The 21,802-nt window shown below is 37.9% G+C and overlaps 3 protein-coding genes across 17 annotated transcripts in view; 2 read left to right on the plus strand and 1 right to left on the minus strand.

The window, feature by feature from the left end:
• The window catches only part of FAM169A (family with sequence similarity 169 member A), a 68,661-nt gene extending 62,504 nt beyond the window's left edge, over positions 1–6,157 (plus strand). For all 6 annotated transcript variants that reach the window (XM_060400230.1, XM_060400231.1, XM_060400232.1 and 3 more), the window contains one exon: positions 1,929–6,157. In XM_060400230.1, coding sequence (XP_060256213.1) covers positions 1,929–2,477 — 549 coding nt within the window. In that variant the 3' untranslated portion in view covers positions 2,478–6,157. The remainder of the gene's footprint in view (positions 1–1,928) is intronic.
• Positions 6,158–6,816: 659 nt separating this feature from the next.
• Positions 6,817–14,080, minus strand: LOC101108339 (ribosome biogenesis protein NSA2 homolog). 2 transcript variants are annotated; one of them, XM_027980004.3, is made up of 6 exons: positions 13,959–14,080; positions 11,826–12,013; positions 11,584–11,734; positions 10,105–10,284; positions 8,509–8,701; positions 6,817–7,144 (listed from the first exon to the last, which is right to left on the minus strand). In XM_027980004.3, exons 1-6 carry the CDS (start codon positions 13,959–13,961, stop codon positions 7,077–7,079), a joined length of 783 nt encoding a protein of 260 aa, XP_027835805.1. In that variant the 5' UTR covers positions 13,962–14,080; the 3' UTR covers positions 6,817–7,076. The 2 variants fall into 2 exon arrangements, with proteins under 2 accessions (XP_027835805.1, XP_060256217.1); XM_060400234.1 differs by having other exon boundaries at positions 11,826–12,037.
• A 120-nt stretch (positions 14,081–14,200) lies between these two features.
• The window catches only part of GFM2 (GTP dependent ribosome recycling factor mitochondrial 2), a 49,793-nt gene continuing 42,191 nt past the window's right edge, over positions 14,201–21,802 (plus strand). For 3 of the 9 annotated variants that reach the window (XM_004016881.6, XM_042233681.2, XM_012096751.5), the window contains exons 1-2: positions 14,201–14,377; positions 21,334–21,420. In XM_004016881.6, coding sequence (XP_004016930.1) covers positions 21,358–21,420 — 63 coding nt within the window. In that variant the 5' untranslated portion in view covers positions 14,201–14,377; positions 21,334–21,357. Of the gene's footprint in view, positions 15,165–16,670; positions 16,790–21,332; positions 21,421–21,802 lie in introns of those variants that run through there. The other 6 variants (XM_060400226.1, XM_060400228.1, XM_027980000.3 and 3 more) reach the window with 6 other exon arrangements.

The following is a 21,802-nucleotide window of genomic DNA, read 5'->3' on the forward strand; positions in this document are numbered from 1 at the left end:
TCATAAAGAGTCAGACACGACTGAGTAACACACCTAAATATTATTCACCAGGTGGCGCTAGTGGTAAAGAACCTCCTGCCAGTACAGGAGACATGAGAGACTTGGGTGACTCTTTCCCGATCTCTGGGACAGGAAGCTGCCCTAGAGACGGGAATGGCAACCCACTCTAGGATTCTTGCCTGGAGAATCCCATGGACAGAGGAGCCTGGTGGATCTACAGTACATAGGGTCACAAAGAGTCGGACACAACTAAAGCGACTTAGCAGGCATGCACGCAAATATTTGAATTACCTATTGCTGGTCTGGAGAAGGCAGTGGCACGCCACTCCAGTACTCTTGCCTGGAAAATCCCATGGATGGAGGGAGCCTGGAAAGCTGCAGTCCATGGGGTCGCTGAGGGTCGGACACAACTGAGCAACTTCACTTTCACTTTTCACTTTCATGCATTGGAGAAGGAAATGGCAACTCACTCCAGTATTCTTGCCTGGAGAATCCCAGGGATGGGGGAGCCTGGCTGGCTGCCATCTGTGGGGTCGCACAGAGTCAGACACGACTGAAGCGACTTAGCAGCATTGCTGGTCTATGACCAGTACAGTCATTTCATTTGTTTTAATTAGAGATATTGATTAGTGGGGAAAAGTTGATATAATATTTTAAAGAAATATTTTTATTGAAATAGTTGATGTACAGCATTAATTTCATGTGTAGCAAATAGTGATTTGATTTTGCATACGTTATAAAATGATCACCTAAATGTAAAATGTAAGTCTATCAACTGTCTGTCCCCATACAAAATTATTACAATATTATTGACGTATTCCTTATGCTGTGTATTACATCCCTGTGGCTTAGTTTGTAACTGGAAGTTTGTACCTCTTAATCCCCTTTATCTGTTTCAGTCCCCTCACTCCCTCCCCTCTGGCAACCAGCCATTTGCTCTGTTAATCTGAATCTGTTTTCATTTTGTTTTGTTTTTTAGATTCCACATATAAATGAGATCCTATGGGTTTTGTCTGACTTATTTCACTTGGCATAATACCGTGTAGATCCATCCATGTTGTTGCAAATAACAAGATTTCATTCCTTTTTTATGGCTGAGTAATACTCGTGTGTGTGTGTGTGTGTGTGTGTGTGTGTGTAATACTCCAGTGCGTGTGTGTGTGCAATACTCCAGTGCGTGTGTGTGTGTGTGCGCGCGCCACATCTGAAAGGACATTTAGTTTCTAGTTTTGAATATCCAATTTAAGTCCAAAAAACTCTTATATAGCATTATTTTATTGGTGTCTCATGTACCTGAGTAGAATTTTCACTGCCTTCCCTCCTGCTAAGTCCATTCAGTCGTGTCCGACTCTTTGAGACCCTGTGGACCGTAGCCCAGTGGGCTCCTTTGATCATGGGATTCTCCAGGCAAGCATATTGGAGTGGGTTGCCAGGCCCTCTTGCAGGAGAGCTTCCTGACCCAGGGATCGAACCCGCATCTCTTTCATCTCCTGCACAAGCTGGTGGGTTCTTCACGGCTAGCGCCACCTGGGAAACCCCACCTATCAGCTGATATTCAGACCCAGTGGGTAGCACAGTGCCAAGTACCAGGATTCTTGGTTCTGGTTCTGGCTCCAGTAACTAAACACTTGAGTTGATTCATGGTTTTGAAGAATCTTGAGGGAAAGTTTAAGAGCCTTAAGTACTTTCTGAGGTAAAATCATTACTTTTATTGCATCTTTAAAGCAAGCACTTAATGAATCCAAATTATCATGTAATACAGTTTTTAAGAAATCGAGCTGTATTCAGAGAATATGTGCACATGATTGACAAAAGTAGTGAGTCCTGAATTCTTTAAAATGTGGTTCAGGGTCTTTGCATAGCAGTGCCTAAGAATAATTTTTGTAAGAACTTTATTAAAATTTTTCACTGGATTTTTTTGTGTTTAGACTTCACATGCAACTGACTCAGAAATGTTGCTGGAAGAAGGTCCATCTGATGACAAGGGGCACACCGAAGAGAAGCTGCCTCCGGTTTCAAAAAAGAAGGCACATTTTGGCAGTTCAGACAATGTGGCTACTATCCCAAATGAAGAACGGTCAGACAGCGCTTTTCCAAACTCTGTGATTGCTGAATTTTCTGAGGAATCGATCCCTGAAAATGTGTCACCCAACACTACTGCCTCATTGGAAGACCAGGGTGAGGAGGGGCTCGCCGAGCCCCAGGAATCATCTGCAGCTCTGCCTCAGAGCTCTCTGGTAGAGGTTGAACTTGAAGATGTGCCGTTTTCACAGAATGCAGGACAGAAGAACCTGTCAGAGGAGCAGTCTGAAGCATCTTCTGAGCAACTGGATCAGTTGACACAATCAACAGAGAAGACTGTGGACAGCAGCTCCGAGGAGATAGAGGTGGAAGTGCCTGTGGTTGACAGGAGGAATTTAAGAAGAAAGGCCAAAGGGCACAAAGGACCTGCAAAGAAGAAAGCCAAGCTGACCTGAATGAGGAAGAAATGCAGATGATAAAACCTCTTCTTTGTAAAAAAAATTGTTGTTTTTAAAATACGGTGATTAATAAATAGCATGGGGCACAGGACAAAAATTCCAAATTTTCAAGTTGAACTTATTTATGATGCTGCTTTTCCCTCCCCGGTAGATCCTAGGATTCACTGTTCTTTTTAATTTTTCAGGCTATTTTTGTGTAAATACAATTTTTTTAATTTCTATTAACCATTTTTCGATTTTGGGAAACCAGATCATACTATATTTTCTTTAGCATTTGGAGATATCTGACCATTATTATTTCAGAAAATAGAAATTTAAAAACTATGAAAGTAGTAGGGCTTCCATCAATTGTCAGGATCACAGACATCTTTTATACTAAGGGTTTTAATAGTAATCTTGGTGAAGGTTCTAGAGGTTTTATTTTAAATTTCAAAACTAATCACCATTTTTTAAAATGTAGGCGTGCTTAAACAAAAATGTCAGTAAATTAGGGTCAAAGTAACTTCAACTAAAGGAGAGCACAAATTCAGACATTTATGGTGAAAGGTTTACAAAGGTGGTATTTTTGACCTCTTAGTTCCTGGTTGCCGGTGCAGTTTCTTCCTTTGACTTGTCTGTGGAAAAATACAAACATAGTCTGTTTCCACTTCCCTCTTGGTAACATCTGATGTTAACAGTACTACTCGGGATTTAACTCTAGTGTGTAGGCACTAGCATAATTATTTCAAATTTCTTCTGAAGCTGGGGGTTGTATTTTTGTTCTCACCCGATTAACATGTATACTTCAGAAGTATGAGAGCCCTTCCTAAAGGGTTCTCCTTAATCCTGACACTGCCTTTATTCTAGAATCTTGTTTATATTCCCCTCAGCTTTTGTCCACTTCCCTAACTGACGGAGTGATTCCTGTCAAACGATCTCTCTGCCTGCCTACCAGCTTGTGCCCTTGGCTGCCATTTTTGGTAAGTTTAGAACTGCGCCCCAGCCTTAGGCCTAGATGGCAGGAGTAAGTGGCCCTAGGAGCCATAGTTGCAAGAGTGAGTCCCTTTGAGCTTGCTCACCCTTTATTTGTTCTGTGTAGAGAAGTTACAGGCTAGCCTGTGTGTACATTGTATTGCCACAGCAAAGGCCTTTGCCTGGGAAAACTAAAAACAAAAAATTTAAAAACACACCCTCAATTGTTTATTTTTGTATAGTAATTTATTTAAAAGTGAACAAAATGGTCATTCAGATCCAAAGAGAATCTTAAAACAGTCCTATTCTTTGAAAGTATTATGTGTGCTCAAATTTTCATTCCAGTTTGAGAATGCTTTGAGACCATTTAGATTGTTTTTAAAACCGCTTGGTCCTTACATGAAAAAAAAAAATTTGTTATGATTTTGTGTCATTATTTGAGGTGTCAGGGATTGATGTTGAAGGTTTATTTAGTCTATAGTCAGGTGACACTGAATTTTATTTTGGGCTGTTGGCATTTTAGGAAGATTTAAAGTTGAGGTAAAATCTTTAGTAGGCAAAATAGCAAACCCTCCTTATTCATGTAAAAATTTGAATACTGTGTCCCCTCCATTTTCTTTATGGTCAGAGTTAGCCCAGATTACTCCATTCTAAATGAAAATTAAGCACTTTGGCCATTTGTTTTCTTAACAAATGCTAGTCAAGTGAAAGAATAAGTGACTAGTATTAGTGTATGTATTGAATGTTTATGCTAGTTTATACATTTTGTGAGAAATTTTTGTTAATGCCACAGTTAGGGAAATAAATTCAGTAAATTGTTAAACCTTTCCATTTTTAATTTCTTAAAACAGATTTAAAAACCTAACATTTACTTTTTTTTAACTTGGATTCTTCATTGTTCTTTAAAATACTTTTCTTTAACAAGATGTAGTTTAAGACTGAGCTCACTGACATTTTTTTGATGTGTGAATATAGTTGCTGAGTTTACAGGAAAGAAATGGATATTCATACGTAATCACTAAGGACTCGCTGTATAAATTTATACTTAAACTTGTTTGGTTTATTCTTAAACCATAAGCGCATTTTAATCAAGTTTCAAAATTTTTGTTCACACAAGAAAAATTTTGTCACATATTTATCTCTGACAGAAAATGTTATTTTGGAGTTTATAGATAGCAGAGGGAAACAAGTTAAGTCATATGGAAAAAAATCTAACTCACAGGGAGAAAACCTAACTATCATGTTCAGTAACAATGAGTTCTATGCTCAGTGAGTATAGAATTGATAACAAAATTTATCCTGAGTTAGGACTCTAAATAAAACTTAATCAGATTACTTGTAGTTTTTGCAAAAGGCATTAGAAAAACAGAATTACAGAGGACCGAAATCTGATTTCAACCAGGTAGTTGAGTGTCCAGTCACATTCTTATAGTTCTTCGTGAACTGCTTTTTTCTGTTTAGAAGTCTTATGTGTGGAGTTCACTGCAGTTTGTGTAAATACATATATATTTCCTTGTGTAATATAAAGCAGACAGTTATTAGAAACATTTTAGTCCTTTCAAGTTTATTAAATTGCTAGACATCACAGAAATATATTTAAGAATTTATTATAAAGTTCCTCTACAACTTTTAAGAGAGAGGGTCTATTATGATTTTTTTATAAAATCAAAAATAGCATGACAGAATGTCAATCTTCTACTACTTAAAATGTGTCTATATTCATGGTGTTTCCACTCAGTGCAGAGAATTATCATGGCAAGCATAAAAGCTACTAGTGATCAATGGTTCACTTTTAGCTGACCACCAGACCACCACCTAAAATGGTTTCAGCGACTTTAGAAAAATATTTTGAAGGTTTATGACTGCATCAAGTTGAGCATTTATCTGGTACCTGAATATCTGCTCTTACATTCTGCTTTACCCTTAGGGATTACCTTCTAAGGTTTGGTCACACCAGCAAACTGAGACAGATCTTAATGTAAATAAAGAATTTATACTAACATTACTCATCTGTATAACAGTATTTTAGAAATTTCTGCCTTGTTTGTCCACTAGTAGCAATACTGTGTTTAAAGTGTTAATCTAGTCTTTCATGGGTGTGATTAGTTGCAATGTTTATGCTTCTGTTCACATACTTAGTATCAAGCTTTATTTGTACAAGATAGTTAACTTGCTTATTTTTGCTTGTGAAAAATAAGCAAACCTCAGCTCTGTATCCAGTGCTTACCTTTAGTTTATTTCGTTTCACCCTCCAAAACTTGTCATTCACTCATTCCCCATTTCTATTAGTGGCAAAATCATTTGTTAAAATCTGATTGTAAGGTAGGTTCCTCTTAGGTTATCCTGAAGTAACTGTATCATACTGGATAGTCATTCCCAAGGAACTAGCCTTTCTTTTCCTACGTGTTTGTGTGTTCCAGAACTTCTACCTGTTTATAGAACTTAAGAAAGATGTTACATTATTCAAAATAGCAAGACTTACACAAGTACTTATGTTTGTTTTCTTGGTAGTTTTTTTTCTTTTTTTCAATTTTAACAGTAGTAATTAAACCTATATTTTGTGATTGTCTATGTTTTGAAATTCCTTCCCTTTTCCCTAATTTCATTGGTGAAGATGTGTTTAGATACTGGATTTGTTTACACTGATTTTGTTAAAGCCACAATTAATCACATTGGTTGTACTTTCAAGACAGACTTTAAAAAAAAATAAACAGAATTGAAAACAATTAACGTGATTATAAATTAATATAATAAACACCCTAAAGCTCCATTACAAACATACTCAGATCACAGATGTGCTTTTGACTAAAACATGACCTTCTTAATATTATCTAAGTAACTGCAAATATATTTATTTCCCCTTAAGGGCATTAGTGTAGTCTTTTTAAAACTATTTTATCTGGAGTTACTTACATTTTTACCATTCTAAAAAATATACTACCCTAAGTTTAGAATATAGAAAATGCTAAAAGTATAAACATTTTGGCTTATTTTTTTCATGTGTCTTGAGTAGAAAATATAGTTCCAAGTATACGGTATTATATATGATGAATGAGAAGGGAAAAATGTTTAAGATACTAATTCCCTGACTTACTATCATTCTTCTGAACTTTATAGTGTAATGTGCCATCTCTCGTACACTTTTAAAGTATTTTCATTAAAATGTGTTAATGCTATATATCTTTGGATTAATAATCTACAGTGAGGAGGAGAAGACCTAAAGGTAAGGTCTTAGACGTGACAAAGTTGCTTGGCCTATTCTTCACATTTGAGTGTGCACTAACCTTTATGATAAAAGGTATTTTCAGCTGTACTGGCTTTTCCTTTTTTTAAATGACAGGTCTGTACTGCATAGTACCACTCATTAATGCAAATACTGCTGAAGTAAGATATTTCTATAATTGATTTTTTAATTTTATTTTTATGAACATTTAAATGTTAAACAGATGCAAAAGACCAGTTTGTAAAACTAGATCATTTTAATGTTGGCTTTTTTCATTTTTAAAACAGTAGAATAAATAGTTTTCTTTGACTGAAGACAACATGTAAGGTTGATTGGTAGTATTCAGAAATATCAGAGTAATGGTTTCCCAACTGGTGTGTAGTCTTCAGTAATTATACGGAGTTATTTGTATGTAACTGCTGTCAAACCAGTAAGACTGCATTTATGCATCCATCATTTTCAGGATTATTGGTAACCTGGGCATATTTTCCTAAGGGAAACAAAACAGAACAATGAGGGATGTTAGCTAATAAAAAAGAATACATACGATCTTTTCTTAAAATATTTACAATCATCACTTTTAAGAAAGAAAAAAAGTGAACAACTGTAGTATTACATGAGATTTTATAAAACGGAATCACTTAACATGCCTTTGTGGGTTGACCTGAGCACTGCTTTTCTACACAATTCTTACTGGAAAAAGCATCAAATATTATTAACTAAGTTTCAAATCAACTTAACAACCTATTTTGTTTTTGTCTTCCAATACAAGTGGCAGCCCTGCAGGCTGCAGTTTACTGGCACCTGGTCTATACCAGGAGCAAGGCAGGAAATAATCCAAGTTTTCAAATCCATTAGCAAAATCTTCAGGAGAAGTGAACCTTCCAGTTTTCAAAACAATTTCTCTATAAACCATAGAAAAATTAAACTATCTTGGTTCTTTCCTCTGACCTAGCATTATACAGACACAAAAACCCGACTAAGATAACATAAAAAATAAAACAGAGTATCTTACTTAAAATCACAGAAAAGATAATCCTAAATTAAACTTGGAAAAGTTGAATCATTTGAATATTAAAAGAACAATGCATCATGACCAAGGTAGGTATATTCTAGAAATACATTATGGTTTATTACTAGGAAGACTATTAATACATCAATTAATTCCCTAAATATTTCAGAGGAAAAAGTACGATCACCTTCACAGGTGCCAAAAAAGCATTTGTTAAAACTTCAATATTAATTTTGGGTAAAAACTATTGAAAAAGAACTAAATAAAAATATACCTTCTCAGCATAATACTATGGCCAACCAGTAGCCAAGAAATGCTTAGTTTTATTAACCTATTTTAAATTCTAGGTCAACATGAAGTACGTGCCAATGACTCATATAAAGATTCAATCAATAAGCTATACACTGTATTCTTCCCTTTCAAAGAACATTAAAGTTTAGAAATACCTGGGTACTGAAAGCAGAAAGCTAAGAAAATGAGGAAAAAAGAATTTAAAGTGGTTACATATGACATATTTTAGTTTGTCATTGTCACTTAAGTAGTGTAGCTACATGTTTGCTGTATGCCTCCCTTCCCCCGTTTGTGGTTATTTTCTTCCAGTATTTTTCAATTGTAACTTCCCATCTTTTCTAATAATACCTTTTTAAACAAAAAGCAACCAAAAATATCTAGCAATGTAGTTTATATAACTGAAACCAGTAAACTAAGAACGTTCACATTTTTCTAAGTCTTAGTCACATCAAGTTTAACTGCATTAAAATCTGCTGCATACTTCATGTCAACTTTAAAATGTCTATTTTAGGATTATAACACCAAGAACCCCATATTCAAATTTGACTTACCCCAGATGACTTTGCCTCCTTGTGTTACAAGGCCCAATTCGCTTACGTTCACCTCAATGACGGTTCCTTTGGTAATAACACCCAAAGTTGTATATAGTGGGGATGAGGGATTCTTCTTTACACCAAGTATTGGCAAGCAAAAGGTGGCTTTCAGTTCAGGATGTGTTACATGAGCCTTCTTGAAACGTAATCCCTAGTAAGCCAAACACAAGAATGTTCTGAGTTGAAGATCTTAATGATGAATATTGATTCTTTTTGCTTATCTTTTCCAATCGTCTCCCCACCCTGCTCCAAAGAGGATCGATTATCTCATCTTAAGGCATCGGAAAAATAGAATTAATTCTACAGACAACTTATCTGATAGTTACAGAAAAATATGTGAGGAAAAACTCAAACACGTACTCCTAAGAAGTTTTCACCATGGAATAGCTGTCCAGTTGTGTATACTTCCCGAGGGCCTGAGACATGCCAGGCACTGTGCCAGAGCTCATAGACAGTGCATTTCAGCATGACAGCCTTAACAACAACTGCTACTTAAAAAAGATAAAACAAGGACCAACAGGTTAAATAACTTGTTCCCAGGCTAAATAGTGTGAGGATAGAATCACACTTAAGTATCTTGATTCCAAGTCTCTATATACCTCAGCCACCTTCCTTGGTGAAAAAGACTGTCAACTCTGCATTGATGGTTAATACTGGTCAAAAACTGCAGACAGCCCAGAGAAGTTTCTATTACAGAGACGAGATTCACCTAGTCACCTAGAGCCGTAGACAATATGTAAATGAATGGGCATGGCTATGTTCCAGTAGAACTTGATAGAAGCAGGATGCTGGGCAACATTTTAATTCATTGAAAATCATTCAGATTGAGAACTAGAGTAATACTGCCAACTTTCCCCTCTGATTCTTTGTTTTTCTAAGCAGGCTGGTGTCTAGTTGGGAGATGAATTCATTCTGTTTAAAGGCATTCTGCAAAAATATATTAGGGGAGGAGAGAAGGAGATTTGAGTTTGGCCATTACTGCTATTTTAATACTCTCTTTTGTCAATGACTACATATTAAGTAAATATTTTCAAAGGCACTGATACTTCTCTTACTAAGCTGGAATTGACTCTTGAAAAAACAATTCTCTAGTTTTCTAACGTTCTCAAAGACAAGTGTCAGACATATAGATCACTTGATGAATGAGTAAAATGACTGTGTGGAAATGAAGATTCTAATTTTTTTTTTTTTGGCCACACCATGTAGCTTGTGCGATTTCACTTGCCCAACCAGGGATCAAACCTGTGTCCCCTGCATTGCAAGCACTAAGTCTTAACCACTGGACCTCCAGGGAAGTCTCTGTCATGTTTACAAGTCCAGATTCACTGACAATCTCTGTAATGAGAATTCTTTTTCATTTCAAATCTCCTACGAAGCCAGAGATTCTTGACAGTAGTGGAAAAGTGCTAAACAATACCTATCATCAGCTTAAAAACAGCCTAAAAACATCTTTCAACCTGTTTTTTTTTAATACCAGTTTTAGGAATTTTAGGAAATTATCCGGTTTACCACAGGAACAGATCTTTAAGCCACTGCACTCTAACAGGGTCTTACCATTGGCCTAATGAATCTTTCATATTTAGGTGGTTTTCGAGTAAAGCCATCTCCAACAAAGCAGACTTTAGTAACCATCCTCTTCCAGGCTTTCTTCTTTCTCTTTCCTGTTCGAATAACTTTTAATACTTCTGTTTCTCCCTGGGCACGAACTTTAGGCAGAGGGACCTCCCATTTTCCCTAAAACAGATCACAATTAAAATTTATATTGTTAGTAAAAGAGAATGAGAATAAAAAGTCCAGTATTTTTTAGTTGTACAAAGTTATAGATTCACTTTTTTTGCTTAAGCAACAATATTTTGGCTCAATTGTTTTCTAGAGATCTACACTGTGTCCTCAAGAAGCCTGAAGTTAATTGGAACTAGTTAAGTTTACTGCTAAATAGTTCACAGTGTAATAAAACTGGAAGACTGTCTCTATCTCTTATCTATTTCTACCCTGAATGGATTTTTAGGTAATATTAGTAAGACAAAATCATCACTCCATATTTTGTACCTCCTTAGAGTGTAGATTCTGTGCAGGGGGAGAAAAATGCAAGCAGCACAAGGCAGCAGAAAGAATTCTGGACCTATTTATGAAGGACAAACCCTATAGCATTTCATAAATAAGTGCCTGTGAAAAGTGATTCACAAAACTCCTGGACTCCAGTCTCATCTGTAAAATGAAGAGAGGTTAAGTAGATAATCTCTAAAATTTGGTGAAGTTCTACCATTCTAATTTTGATAGATACCAAAAAAAGCAGTAAGATTTTACAGATCAAATCTGGAGACTGTCAGTTCTTTAAATACAGATAGTGCATATTCTGCTGCTACCTACATTTGTCACTCTATCCACAGGTGTTTAAAAATAGTATCTATCTATTTCCCTCAGCTTTTAGCAAAATTTAACCGAATTTGACACTAAGGGCAAGCCAGAAGTTGTTTTTTTTTTTTTTTTTTTAAATTTCTGAACTTTTATCTGAGTCAAATCACTTAGGATGCTTTCTACTATTCTACTTTTTAACCAGTTTTGGCACTGCAAAGCAACAAAAACAAGAAGCAGTTGTAACCCTCTCTACACCACCAGAACATTAGGAGCTGTCAAGTATAAGAAGCTGTTTTAAATAATTTTTTTTTTGCCCATGATGTGCGGGATCTTAGTTCCCTGACCAGGGACTGAACTTGTGCCCCTTGCAGTGGAAGTGCAGAGTCCTAACCACTGGGTCGGCAGGGAATTACCTTAAATAATTTTTGAAAACTAAAGATGCATGACATTCTTTAAAAAAAAAATTAAATCCTGCTGAATGTTCTCATGGTAAGAAAGCAAACCTTTTTTTTATTACTAAAACATTTTATATGAAAGACTTCAACATCTAAATAATGGTAACAGCTGGACTTTATTTTGCCATTTAACTGAAGAAACTAAGAACCTCAAATATGAATTTAAGTAATTTTCCTGAACAACAACAACAAAAATAAAGACCAATTTTTTACTGCTTACCGCTTTCTCTTTCCGTTTCTGTTTAATCATATTGGAAAGTACTTTAGCTCGAGACTGTCCCTCTCGGTCCAGTAGATATGCAGGTACTGCTCCTTGTGGAGTCTTTTCATCATTCTTCTGTTTGGTGTTTCTCTTTTCATGCATCTTAATACTACCAGGAATGAGAAAGACTCAAGATTATCAGTTTTAACAACTAATACTCAAAAGACATTAACTTGGTACAACAAATAAATGGTACTTACGTCTTTTTCATTTGTATTTTCTCAGCATGGCGCTGTTTATGGTAGAGCTTAGCTTTCAGACCAATCATCTTTTTTGCCTTCTTTGAACGTTCATGAGCCTCTCGACCTTCCTTCTTTCTCTTTTTCTCATGGTAATCCAAACGATATCCATAGCGCTTACGGTGTAACTCAATATATTCATTTTGTGGCTATAACGATGCAAGAAGTGTTAACTTTAAAAAAAACCGACATAATTATTCTAAAATACTTTATTATGAGCAGCATATGAAGTATATAGATCGTCATATATCACCCATTGCTCACTTGATTAAATAACTTGCACTATTAAGCCTAATCATGTAAGTTAAATAAATTTTAATCCTGGATGATATGAGGTATCAGGATTTACTTCTGTAATAAACTCAGTGAAAGTTACTGTTCATTGAAGAGAACTGTCCAAAATCCACTGGACCACAAAAGAGACAATCTGATTCTAGCTAGAATCGCTCTTTTCTGAACATCAATATCTGGTTTTTCAATATAATCATCATTCATACTTATTTAAAAATTTTTTAATTTATCCAGTTTTATTAAAGTATAATTTACATACATAAAAAGATATGTGCATGTAGGTATAGAGTTTTAAGTTTTCACAAGCTATACAGCTCTGTAACCACAGTCAAAATTGAGACTATTGCCAACACCCCAGAAAGTTGTGTGTCACTTTGAAGTAAATCATCTTTTTCCACCTCCAACCTGGCATGTTGTTCTAGTTTTGCCTTTCCTAGAATGAAAGAAAATGGAATCTGCAATATGCAACCCTTTGCATCTAGCTTCTTTCACTTAGCATAAGGCTTTTGAGATTCCCCTACACTGCTGCATGAATCCATACTTCAAGTCTTTGACAAGTAGCCATTTTATTTTTACCACCGTTTGTTTACTCATTTACCAGCTGACGAATATTTAGCTTGTTTCCAGTACCCAGAAGTCTTTGTTCCGACATATGCCAAACTGTTTTCAAGGTGGCTGTACTATTTTTCGTTTCATTAGCAATGTATGGGATCCTCTTTTGCTTCTTAAGCGCCTGTTTTATTTTATATGCCAGTTTTATTTATAAACGTATGGCCCCAGTCTATTTGTATTTTAAGATTACAAAAATAAAACAATGGTGTGAGGCCAACTCCAACAACACGGAAAATAATTCTAAGTGTAACAATCAACAAGTTACTTTGTATTGTGTGGTATTTTCAAGTGCTATCACATAAACTTGGCAGCAACCGTGAAAAGGGTATGTGGATTTGCCACTTCGCAGAGAAACACAGATTAGGAACGTAGTAGAAAGACAAAAGATCTGGCAGTCAGATCTGGGCTGTAAGTCCAGCTGCTTGGCCGCCGGCAGGGCATATCTTAAGTTTCCTCAGCCGAGATGAGGACTGATGCGGGATTAAAGACTACTGTACAGAGTTATCACTAGGATCTGGAACTGACGGCCACACAACTTTAGGTGAAGTCAGGAATTCAGCAGAGTGAAACCTGTCTGACTCCAAAAGCCTGTGCTCAGGCGAATACTCCACTCCACCGACCATAAGTGAGGTTATTTTGACCCCAGGGTATGGATGTGAGACTTGGACCATAAAGAAGGCTAAGCGCCGAAGAATTAATGCTTTTGAATTGTGGTTTTGGAGAAGACTCTTGAGAGTCTCTTGGACAACACGGAGATCCAACCAGTCCATCCTAAAGGAAATCACTCCAGAATATTCACTGGAAGGACTGATGCTGAAGCTGAAACTTCGATACTTTGGCCACCTGACGCGAAGAACTACTGAAGGCAGGAGGAGAAGGCGACAGAGGACGAGGAGGAGAGGCGACAGAGGACGAGACGGTTGGATGGCATAGACGACTCAAGGGAAAGGAGTTTGACCAAGCTTCGGGAGTTGGTGAAGGACAAGGAAGCCTAGCGTGCTGCAGTCCAGGGGGTCGCAAAGAGTCGGACACGACTGAGCAAGAGCGCACCCCACGGAGTCCACCCTCATTCCCTCAGAGGCACCTTACTTCCGCCTATCACCCCTCACCGCCAGCCCCAGCGCCCATGGGACCCCAGGCCCCGCCACCTCCGACGCCCTAGGTCCCGAGCTCCCGAGGCGACCTCCTCACCATGGTGACGGCTGCTGAGCCGCCGGGTGCAGTCTCCGCGGCGCGAAAAAGCTCTCAATTTTCGGCTCTCAGAGACCCACGAGCCGACTCCGCACCACCCGCGACAGGAAAGGGTGTCTTCTAACTCGACGTGCTCCAGAAAATCCGCGACGCAACCGTTCCGAGCTTCCTTTCTCCACTTTCAGCTAAGAGGGCGGAAGTTGCTAGCCGGCAGCCTTTGAGTGGGGCGCTGCCGGAAAGGCGAAGTGCGTCGCCGACTGAGGCAAAGCGAAACAGATTTAGGTTCCGCTCACCGGTAGGGCGTCCTCGGAGACACAGCGTAGCGACGTAAGACCTTTGCACTCTTGGTTGCGGCCGGCACGTCGGCTCTCACCAGCCGGGCGGGAAAAAGACGGCCTCCAGATGCGACCGAGTGCCGGGTAGGTGCCGGGCCGCGCCGTGCGGCTCCCGCGTGCCTTGAACCACGCAGTTCACTGGAGGCCTTCTAGGATGCTACAGCCAGGCAGACACGAGAACCGCAGTCTCCCGTCCCCTCACCTCGGTGTTCGCCCAGGTGTGGGCCTTTCTCTCCCTCTAGCGAGAGCGACTGGTCTTTGTTCTATCACCGTGTGTGATGTGTGCACGACTGAGAAGGATGCGGAGGCATGAAAACTTACTGTAGAGGGAAAGTAAAATTACTGGGCCTTAACGACTGTCAGAAAAGAAAGCGTCCTGTTTTTTCGGACTAATTTTTGAAATTCGTGAGGCCTTTTGGTGCACAGGGCGGTGTGAATTTGCATTTCGTCGTTCTCTAGCGGTACCGAAGAAAGTGTCCGTTTTACCTTTTAAAGCATGGTCGCTGAAGTTTCTTTAATTACGTCTGGAACATCATTCAGTTATTCGTCTCCCAAAGTCTTAGAGCATGGATTTGAGGCAGCTTTTTTAAGCCTTCATCTTCTAATGTGACTGTTCTTTAGAACCCGAACTCATTCTAATTAGCATTTGTATATTTCCAAGTGCAGTAAATTACGTAGACTCTTCGTGGGGTACATTTACCTCTGGTATTGCCTTCCCCACCTGATTCAGGTCACTGTTACATTGAGGCCTTCCATGAGCTCCTTGGCCTTCCCTAGTAGCTCACCTGGTAAAGAATCCGCCTGCGATGCAGGAGATCCCAGTTGTATTCTTGGGTCCGGAAGATCCCCTGGAGAAAGAGTAGTCTACACAGTACGTATTCTTGGGCTTCCCTGGTGGCTCAGTCGGTGTAAAATCCGCCTGCAATGCAGCAGACCTGGGTTCGATCCCTGGGTTGGGAAGATCCCCTAGAGGAGGGCATGGCAACCCACTCCAGTATTCTTACCTGGAGAATCCCTATGGACAGAGGAGCCTGGCGGGCTACAGTCCATGGAATTGCAAAGAGTCAGACAGGACTGAGCGACTAAGCACAGCACAGCATATGAGCTCCTTACAGTTACTGCTGCCTCAGTTCCCCTTTCCTGCTTAATTCTTTGCTGTAGCACCTGTCACCATGGGAAATGTTGTGTGTTTTATTCCTTTTGTTTCTTATTTGTATCCACTGATTAGGATAGAGACAGTATGAAGCAGGGATTGTTGTTTTTTGCTCACTACTTTTAACCTCATTACTTAGAAGACAGTGGTAGACAATAAATTCTTGTTAATTGAATTGAATTCTCATGTGGATCATGTGATGTGATAGATGAAAAGACAGGCTCAGAGATTTGAAGTTAGTCATTAAAAATCATAGAAGACTTGGGACTCAGGCAAGTCCTCTAACTAAAGTCCAGTTGGCTTTTTCCCACCACAAGTGAAAGGCCCACTTGACATTTCTAGTATAAATAAAAGTTTATGGAGAGTTTTTAAAAGACGTTATTGACGTGTAATAACTGTGACACGAAGACAAATGTGTACTGTAGATGAACGTTCTTAGTGAATTCTTCAAAATCTGAATATACCCATATAAGCAGCACCCAAATCAAGAAATGACCTGCATATGAGAAGCCCTCCTCATAGCTTGTTCACGTCTAAGAGTACCTACAATCCTGGCTTCAAACAGAACGGATTAGTTTTGTCTGTTTTAAATTGATGTGATTGGAATCATACAGTATGAACTTTTATGTGTTGATTTCTTTTGCTTCCTGCCAGTTCATGGAAGTGTTTAATAGGTTTGTTTAAATTGTGGACTCCTGATTTTTTTTTTTAATTTGTATTTCTCAAAGCCATATGCCCTTTTCCCTTCTGAATCAGAAATAGAAAATATTTTAGAGGTTAATCAAGAGTCACGTTTTGATTTGTGTGAAAAAGAGGCAAAGTTGTTGCTATGTTGTTTGTCATTTGTTTTTACTTTCACCTGGGATTTTGGGATAGAAATGACCTAAACTAATCAATGTTAGCAAAAAGCTCTCTTAAAAAATTTTCTTTCTATCTAACTGTCAGTAGCCAAGAAGGGTATCATCACTACTTTGGTGCATGTCCCAAAAGTATATACTAGATAGCCACTCTTTGCATTTTGGCTGTCAGAAGCGTGACAATGTATTCCCCTGATCTGTATGATACTTGAATGGTATTTATTGGTACAGATAAGGTTAGAAGAATAAGCCAGGAGGATGTGAGAGCTGCTTTGTAAATTGATTTGTTAAAGAGGAGAAACAGGTACGGTGATAAAAGCCATGCAGAAGGTGTTATGAATGGAATGTTTGTTGTTTTGATATGCAGGGTTGTTAAAAGTCACAATTTTCCTGAGGCTGGGGATCATGTGTTACCCATTGTCATGTTTCCAACAACCAGTTCCTCGTGTTGCTTCACTAAATGTTAGAAGAACAAGGACTTGGAAGGTACTTTTCCAGTTGACCTTAAAGAGTATCTTTAATTACTGAGTATTTTTTTCTAGCAGCCGTTTTTTTTTTTTTTTTGCCAAGCTTTTTTCTTAAATGAAGTTAAACGCTAGACGAATTTTAAAAATTTAGATAAATAGCTCATCTTAGGACTTGTGATGTAAATCCTGTGGTAAAAATGAGTGTTTAGATAGCTAGCTTGAGGTGCTCTATTCAACATAAAAAGAAAAAAGTAAAAATGACAGTAGGGATTGATGTTAATCAATGATGGACATATTGACCTGATTCATAGTTGATACTTTTCTGAGAATATTGAATATGACACAAATCTGAATTGAAGTTTCTAATTCAGGAAAAATTACTAAGTATGCTAACAAATCCCATATGCAAACAGACTATTTTAACTTGATGCTTTAGAATCTCTTTTCCTATTAATACATTACTTCATCCTCAGGAACAGCATCTTCATTTTTGCTTGCATACTCATGTATTTTGTGATTGTATTTTAGTGTCCCATGATTCCTGTTTTTGTGTATTAAGCCTTTTAGATATGATAGTCTACTGATTTTTTTTTTTTAATAGTCTATGGATTCTTTTGTTTATAGACTGTGTAACTTGTTGATCATGTAGAACGGATATCTAGCTTTTTTCCCCTCGTTACTTTCCCTTTTCATAACATAAGGTGTCACACCTCTTAGTGAGTACTTACTTTACCGAAATAAGCTTGGGTCTACTTGCATGAGCACAATAAAGTCCATCTACTGACACCAGGTTGTGAAGGAAAGTGCAGTGTTTACTGCAGGGTACCAAGCAAGCCTTCCCTGGTGGCTCAGATGGTAAAGAATTTGTCTGCAATGCAGGAGACTCCGGTTTGATCCCCTGGAGAAGGGAATGGCTACCCACTCCAGTATTCTTGCCTGGAGAGTTTCATGGACAGAGGTGCCTGGCATGCTACAGTCCATGGGGTCACAAAACATCGGACACGACTGAGGACTAAGACACACGAGCAAGGAGCCTCGGTAGCTAGTGCTTAAAAGGCCTCAACTCTCCAAAGGGAAGGTTTTAAAGACAGGGAGAGGGAGGGGGATTGTGGGTGTGATCGGCTCATGGATAGTCGTTCCAATCAGTTGGAGTCTACCTGCTTGTCGGCATCGGATAGTTAACTTCCACCTGGTGGAGGTTTCAGTATCTGCAAAACAACTCAAAGAACATGGTTTAGAATGGGTGAACTTACTATTTTATCGTTTGGCTGTTTTATTTCTGCAGTTTCTCACTTCTTTTATTAAATTAGTTCTTTGGAACTTGGGGAAGACCTAGAAGACCTAGATAAAGTTTTTCTACAGACAACAGGCAAGTTGAGGACATGGGAGGGGCCTCTGTTCTGGAAGGCCCCATAGGGCTTTGCTTGATTACGTTTTTGTTTGTTTTTGCTTTCTGGCCACTCCCCATTGTCCTGTGGGATGTTAGTTTCTGGTGAGGGGTTGAACCTGCACACACCGGCCCCCCTCACCCCACCCAGTATTGGAAGTATGGAGTGTTAAAAAACACTGGATCACCAAGGAAAGTGCCTCAGTTGTACTTATGTGTTGTCTAAACCTGAGGAGGTCTGGACCTTGTATAAAGAATCATCTGATAGCACTAGTAGGAAACCATTTTCATTGAAAATCATTGAGCCAAGAGAAAGAAGAATTTCAGTGGCAGGCCCTAAATGACTTCGTAGGTCAGAAAAATGTTTGAGGCATGGTGCTAGGCTGCTGATAGAAGATCCCTCCTTTGGGGTCGGTAATGCTTGGAAATACCATGTTTGTCGTGCATAAATATAAGTTCCAATTATTATGAAAACAGAGAGAAGGTGGTGTGAAAACTTTGTAGGAGATTAGGAAAGGCTTCCAAGCTGAGGCTTGAAGGTTGAATAGAAATTTGCCAGGTGTGTGGCTTTGGGGATTTGAGGACAACTTTGAGACAGTGGCACCATTACACACAAAGGTGCGAAGGTGTCAGAGCATGGTGCTTCAGAGGAATTTGGCTAGAGCTCCTGGAATAGAGTAGGAGTGGGAGAGTACAAGGCTGTGAAGGTAGTTAGGGGCAAATTTGTCATATTAAAAGACTACAGGTTTTTAAGCAGGAAATTGACAAGATGATGGATTCAAGCAGTATTTCCCACTTAAGTGATCTGAGTACTACCTTTTTAAGTCTGACAACTGAATGTCACCTGAGCTATTAATTACTTAATATTTTTCCTTAAATTGACATTTTTACATAAATGATTTCATAAAAGCAATACTACAAAATCCCAGGTGGCCCAGCAGTAAAGAATCCACCTGCAGTGCAGGAGAACATAGGAGACTCAGGTTTGATCCCTGGGTCAGGAAGATCCCCTGAAGGAGGGTATGGCATTCCCATTTCCTGGAGAATTCCATGGACAGAGGAGCCTGGCGGGCTGCAGTCCATAAGGTGGCAACAAAGAGTTGGACACAAAGGAGCACGCGTGCGCGCATGAAATCATAGATTTTGTTGGCTATTGTTTCTAACATTTGTTTAGTAAATTTTTTTTTCCTCTGTAACCTAAAGTAATAATCATAGGCATTTACTTTGGGAAACACAGTGGTGGAATAAGTTAAAAACTTCTGGTCTATAGGAACCTTTGCTCTTAATAATAAGTGAGAACTTAAGAACAGTTTTGTTTATATGGGTTGTAATTGATACTCAGATATTAGCAATGAAAGCAAAACTTTAAAATGTTTTAATAATTCATTAAAATAATAAATCCATTAGATATTAATGTCATTAATATACTATAATGCAAATACCTGTTTTTCAAAAACAAAAATGATTTAGTTTGAAGGGTGTTTTATATTGTTTTATAATTTTGCAAGTCTTTTAAATGTCTGGCTTAACAGGAAACAGCTTACATCTGCTTCTCTATTTGTTATGTTACTATGCTTGTGCTACTATTTGTTATGTTACTATACATTGTGCTGCTACTACTATGTATTGTGCTAAGCTGACTCTTTGCAACCATATGGGCTGTAGCCCACCAGGCTCCTCTGTCCAAGAGATTCTCCAGGCAAGAATACTTAGTGGGTTGCCATACCCTCCTCCAGGGGATCTTCCGAGGTGTGTGTGTGTGTGTCTGTGTGTCTGTGTGTGTGTGTGTGTGTGTGTGTGTCTGTGTCTGTGTGTGTGTGTGTGTGTGTGTGTGTGTGTGTGTGAATATATATATATATATAGCTTCCCGATAGATATATATACACCTCCTCCAGGGGATCTTCCGAGGTGTGTGTGTGTGTGTGTGTGAATATATATATATATATATATATAGCTTCCCGATAGATATATATACACCTCCTCCAGGGGATCTTCCGAGGTGTGTGTGTGTGAATATATATATGTATATATATATATATATATATATATATATATATATATATATAGATCTTCCGTGTGTGTGTGTGTGTGTGAATATATATATATATATAGCTTCCCGATAGATATATATACACATTTTCCTGATATGTGTATACATGTATTTAAAACATTTTTTTGATTCACAATACATATATGTGGTTGGGCAAAGGAGGAGTATTTTAATAAGTCTTTTCACAAAATTGTGGATCAATGTATATACCAGGTTTTGACAGGTGATAGTTTCTTAAAGGTTGCAGTGTGGGATCAAGCCATATTGGTGAGCTTTTTGTATTCTGTTATGGTAGGATTCTGAACTTGTTCTATTTCAGAATAAATTTAACATATGTTATTTTGCAAATATTCTGAACTTTAGTATTGGAAATGAAAAGGGAATGGATTCAAGATATATTTGGGAAATAAAATCAAAAGGACCGGCAGCTTCCTAACTAAGGGTAGAGAATGTTTCTGTCTTAAGAAACAGAAGGGAGAAGATTTAGAAAGGATGATAATGAGTTTTGACATGACTTCTTCCATAACAGGTACCCAATGGAGTTTAACCTTATCTGTTTACTTGGTGCCCACCCCGCTCGTCTCATATGCTTCTGTGCATTTTTCTCATTGCTTTGAGAGTGTACCTGATGCATGGTGAATATTTAGTATATGTTTTTTAGACTAAAGATACTAACTTTCCATGATCATAGAAGAGGACTTGCTTCTATATATTTCCGGTTGAAAAATCAGAATATACAGATAAACCAAAAAATTATACTATCAGTGAGAAATATCCAACTTAAAATGTAGATGCTTACCTTTCTGTACTTAATTCTGTTTTTTTTTTAACAAAAAAATGCTTTTTTGCTTGCTGTATTGTAATTTCAGTATGCCTTTTTCTGCAGTATCTTCACATCTTTCTTGAGTTAAAGGATGCTGAAAAAATAAGGGACGTGAGAACCATGTTTCTCATGTTTAGTTTGAGTGTCATTTTCTGAATTATGCATTGACTTTTTGATAGCTAAAAGTATCGTTTGTACTTTTTAACAGTAATACATTTTTACTTAATATACTGCATTTGCCTTGCATATGTCTTACATGTAGTACATAAGCTTAGTTTTGCAATTCTGTTATTTCTTTTTCAGAGAATAACAATTTAGAGGGCCAAGATGTCCAATTTAAGGATATTTGCAGTGAATCGGAAGAAAATATCCAGCTTGCACTACTTTAATGTAAGGTTTTCTTGTAAAGTTAAATGTACTTTGACAACTTCAGTTACTTGACTTCCCTGAAGGTCTAGTGTATTTCATATACTAGTATAAGAATTTTGTATTTCTTATACTAGTATACCAGCAGTTTCTTAATAGGGAGTATGGAAGAATCTGTAGCCAACAAGAAGCATGCCTTTTCATTAGTCTGTAAATTCATTTTGCTGCTTTAAAATTACCTATGCAGCATATTGAGACTCTATTCCATTTTGAGGTCATTAGTGGCCAAGGAGTTACACAGATTTTCTTCAGTGTTTCCATTTCTGATGCTTTCAGATTGTACACCTTTTGATAGATGATACCGTCTTACCCTGGTCATTATGAAGTAGAAATTTAATTAGTTGAG

The sequence above is a fragment of the Ovis aries genome, chromosome 16, assembly GCF_016772045.2.
Source record: "Ovis aries strain OAR_USU_Benz2616 breed Rambouillet chromosome 16, ARS-UI_Ramb_v3.0, whole genome shotgun sequence".
NCBI lineage: Eukaryota > Metazoa > Chordata > Mammalia > Artiodactyla > Bovidae > Ovis > Ovis aries.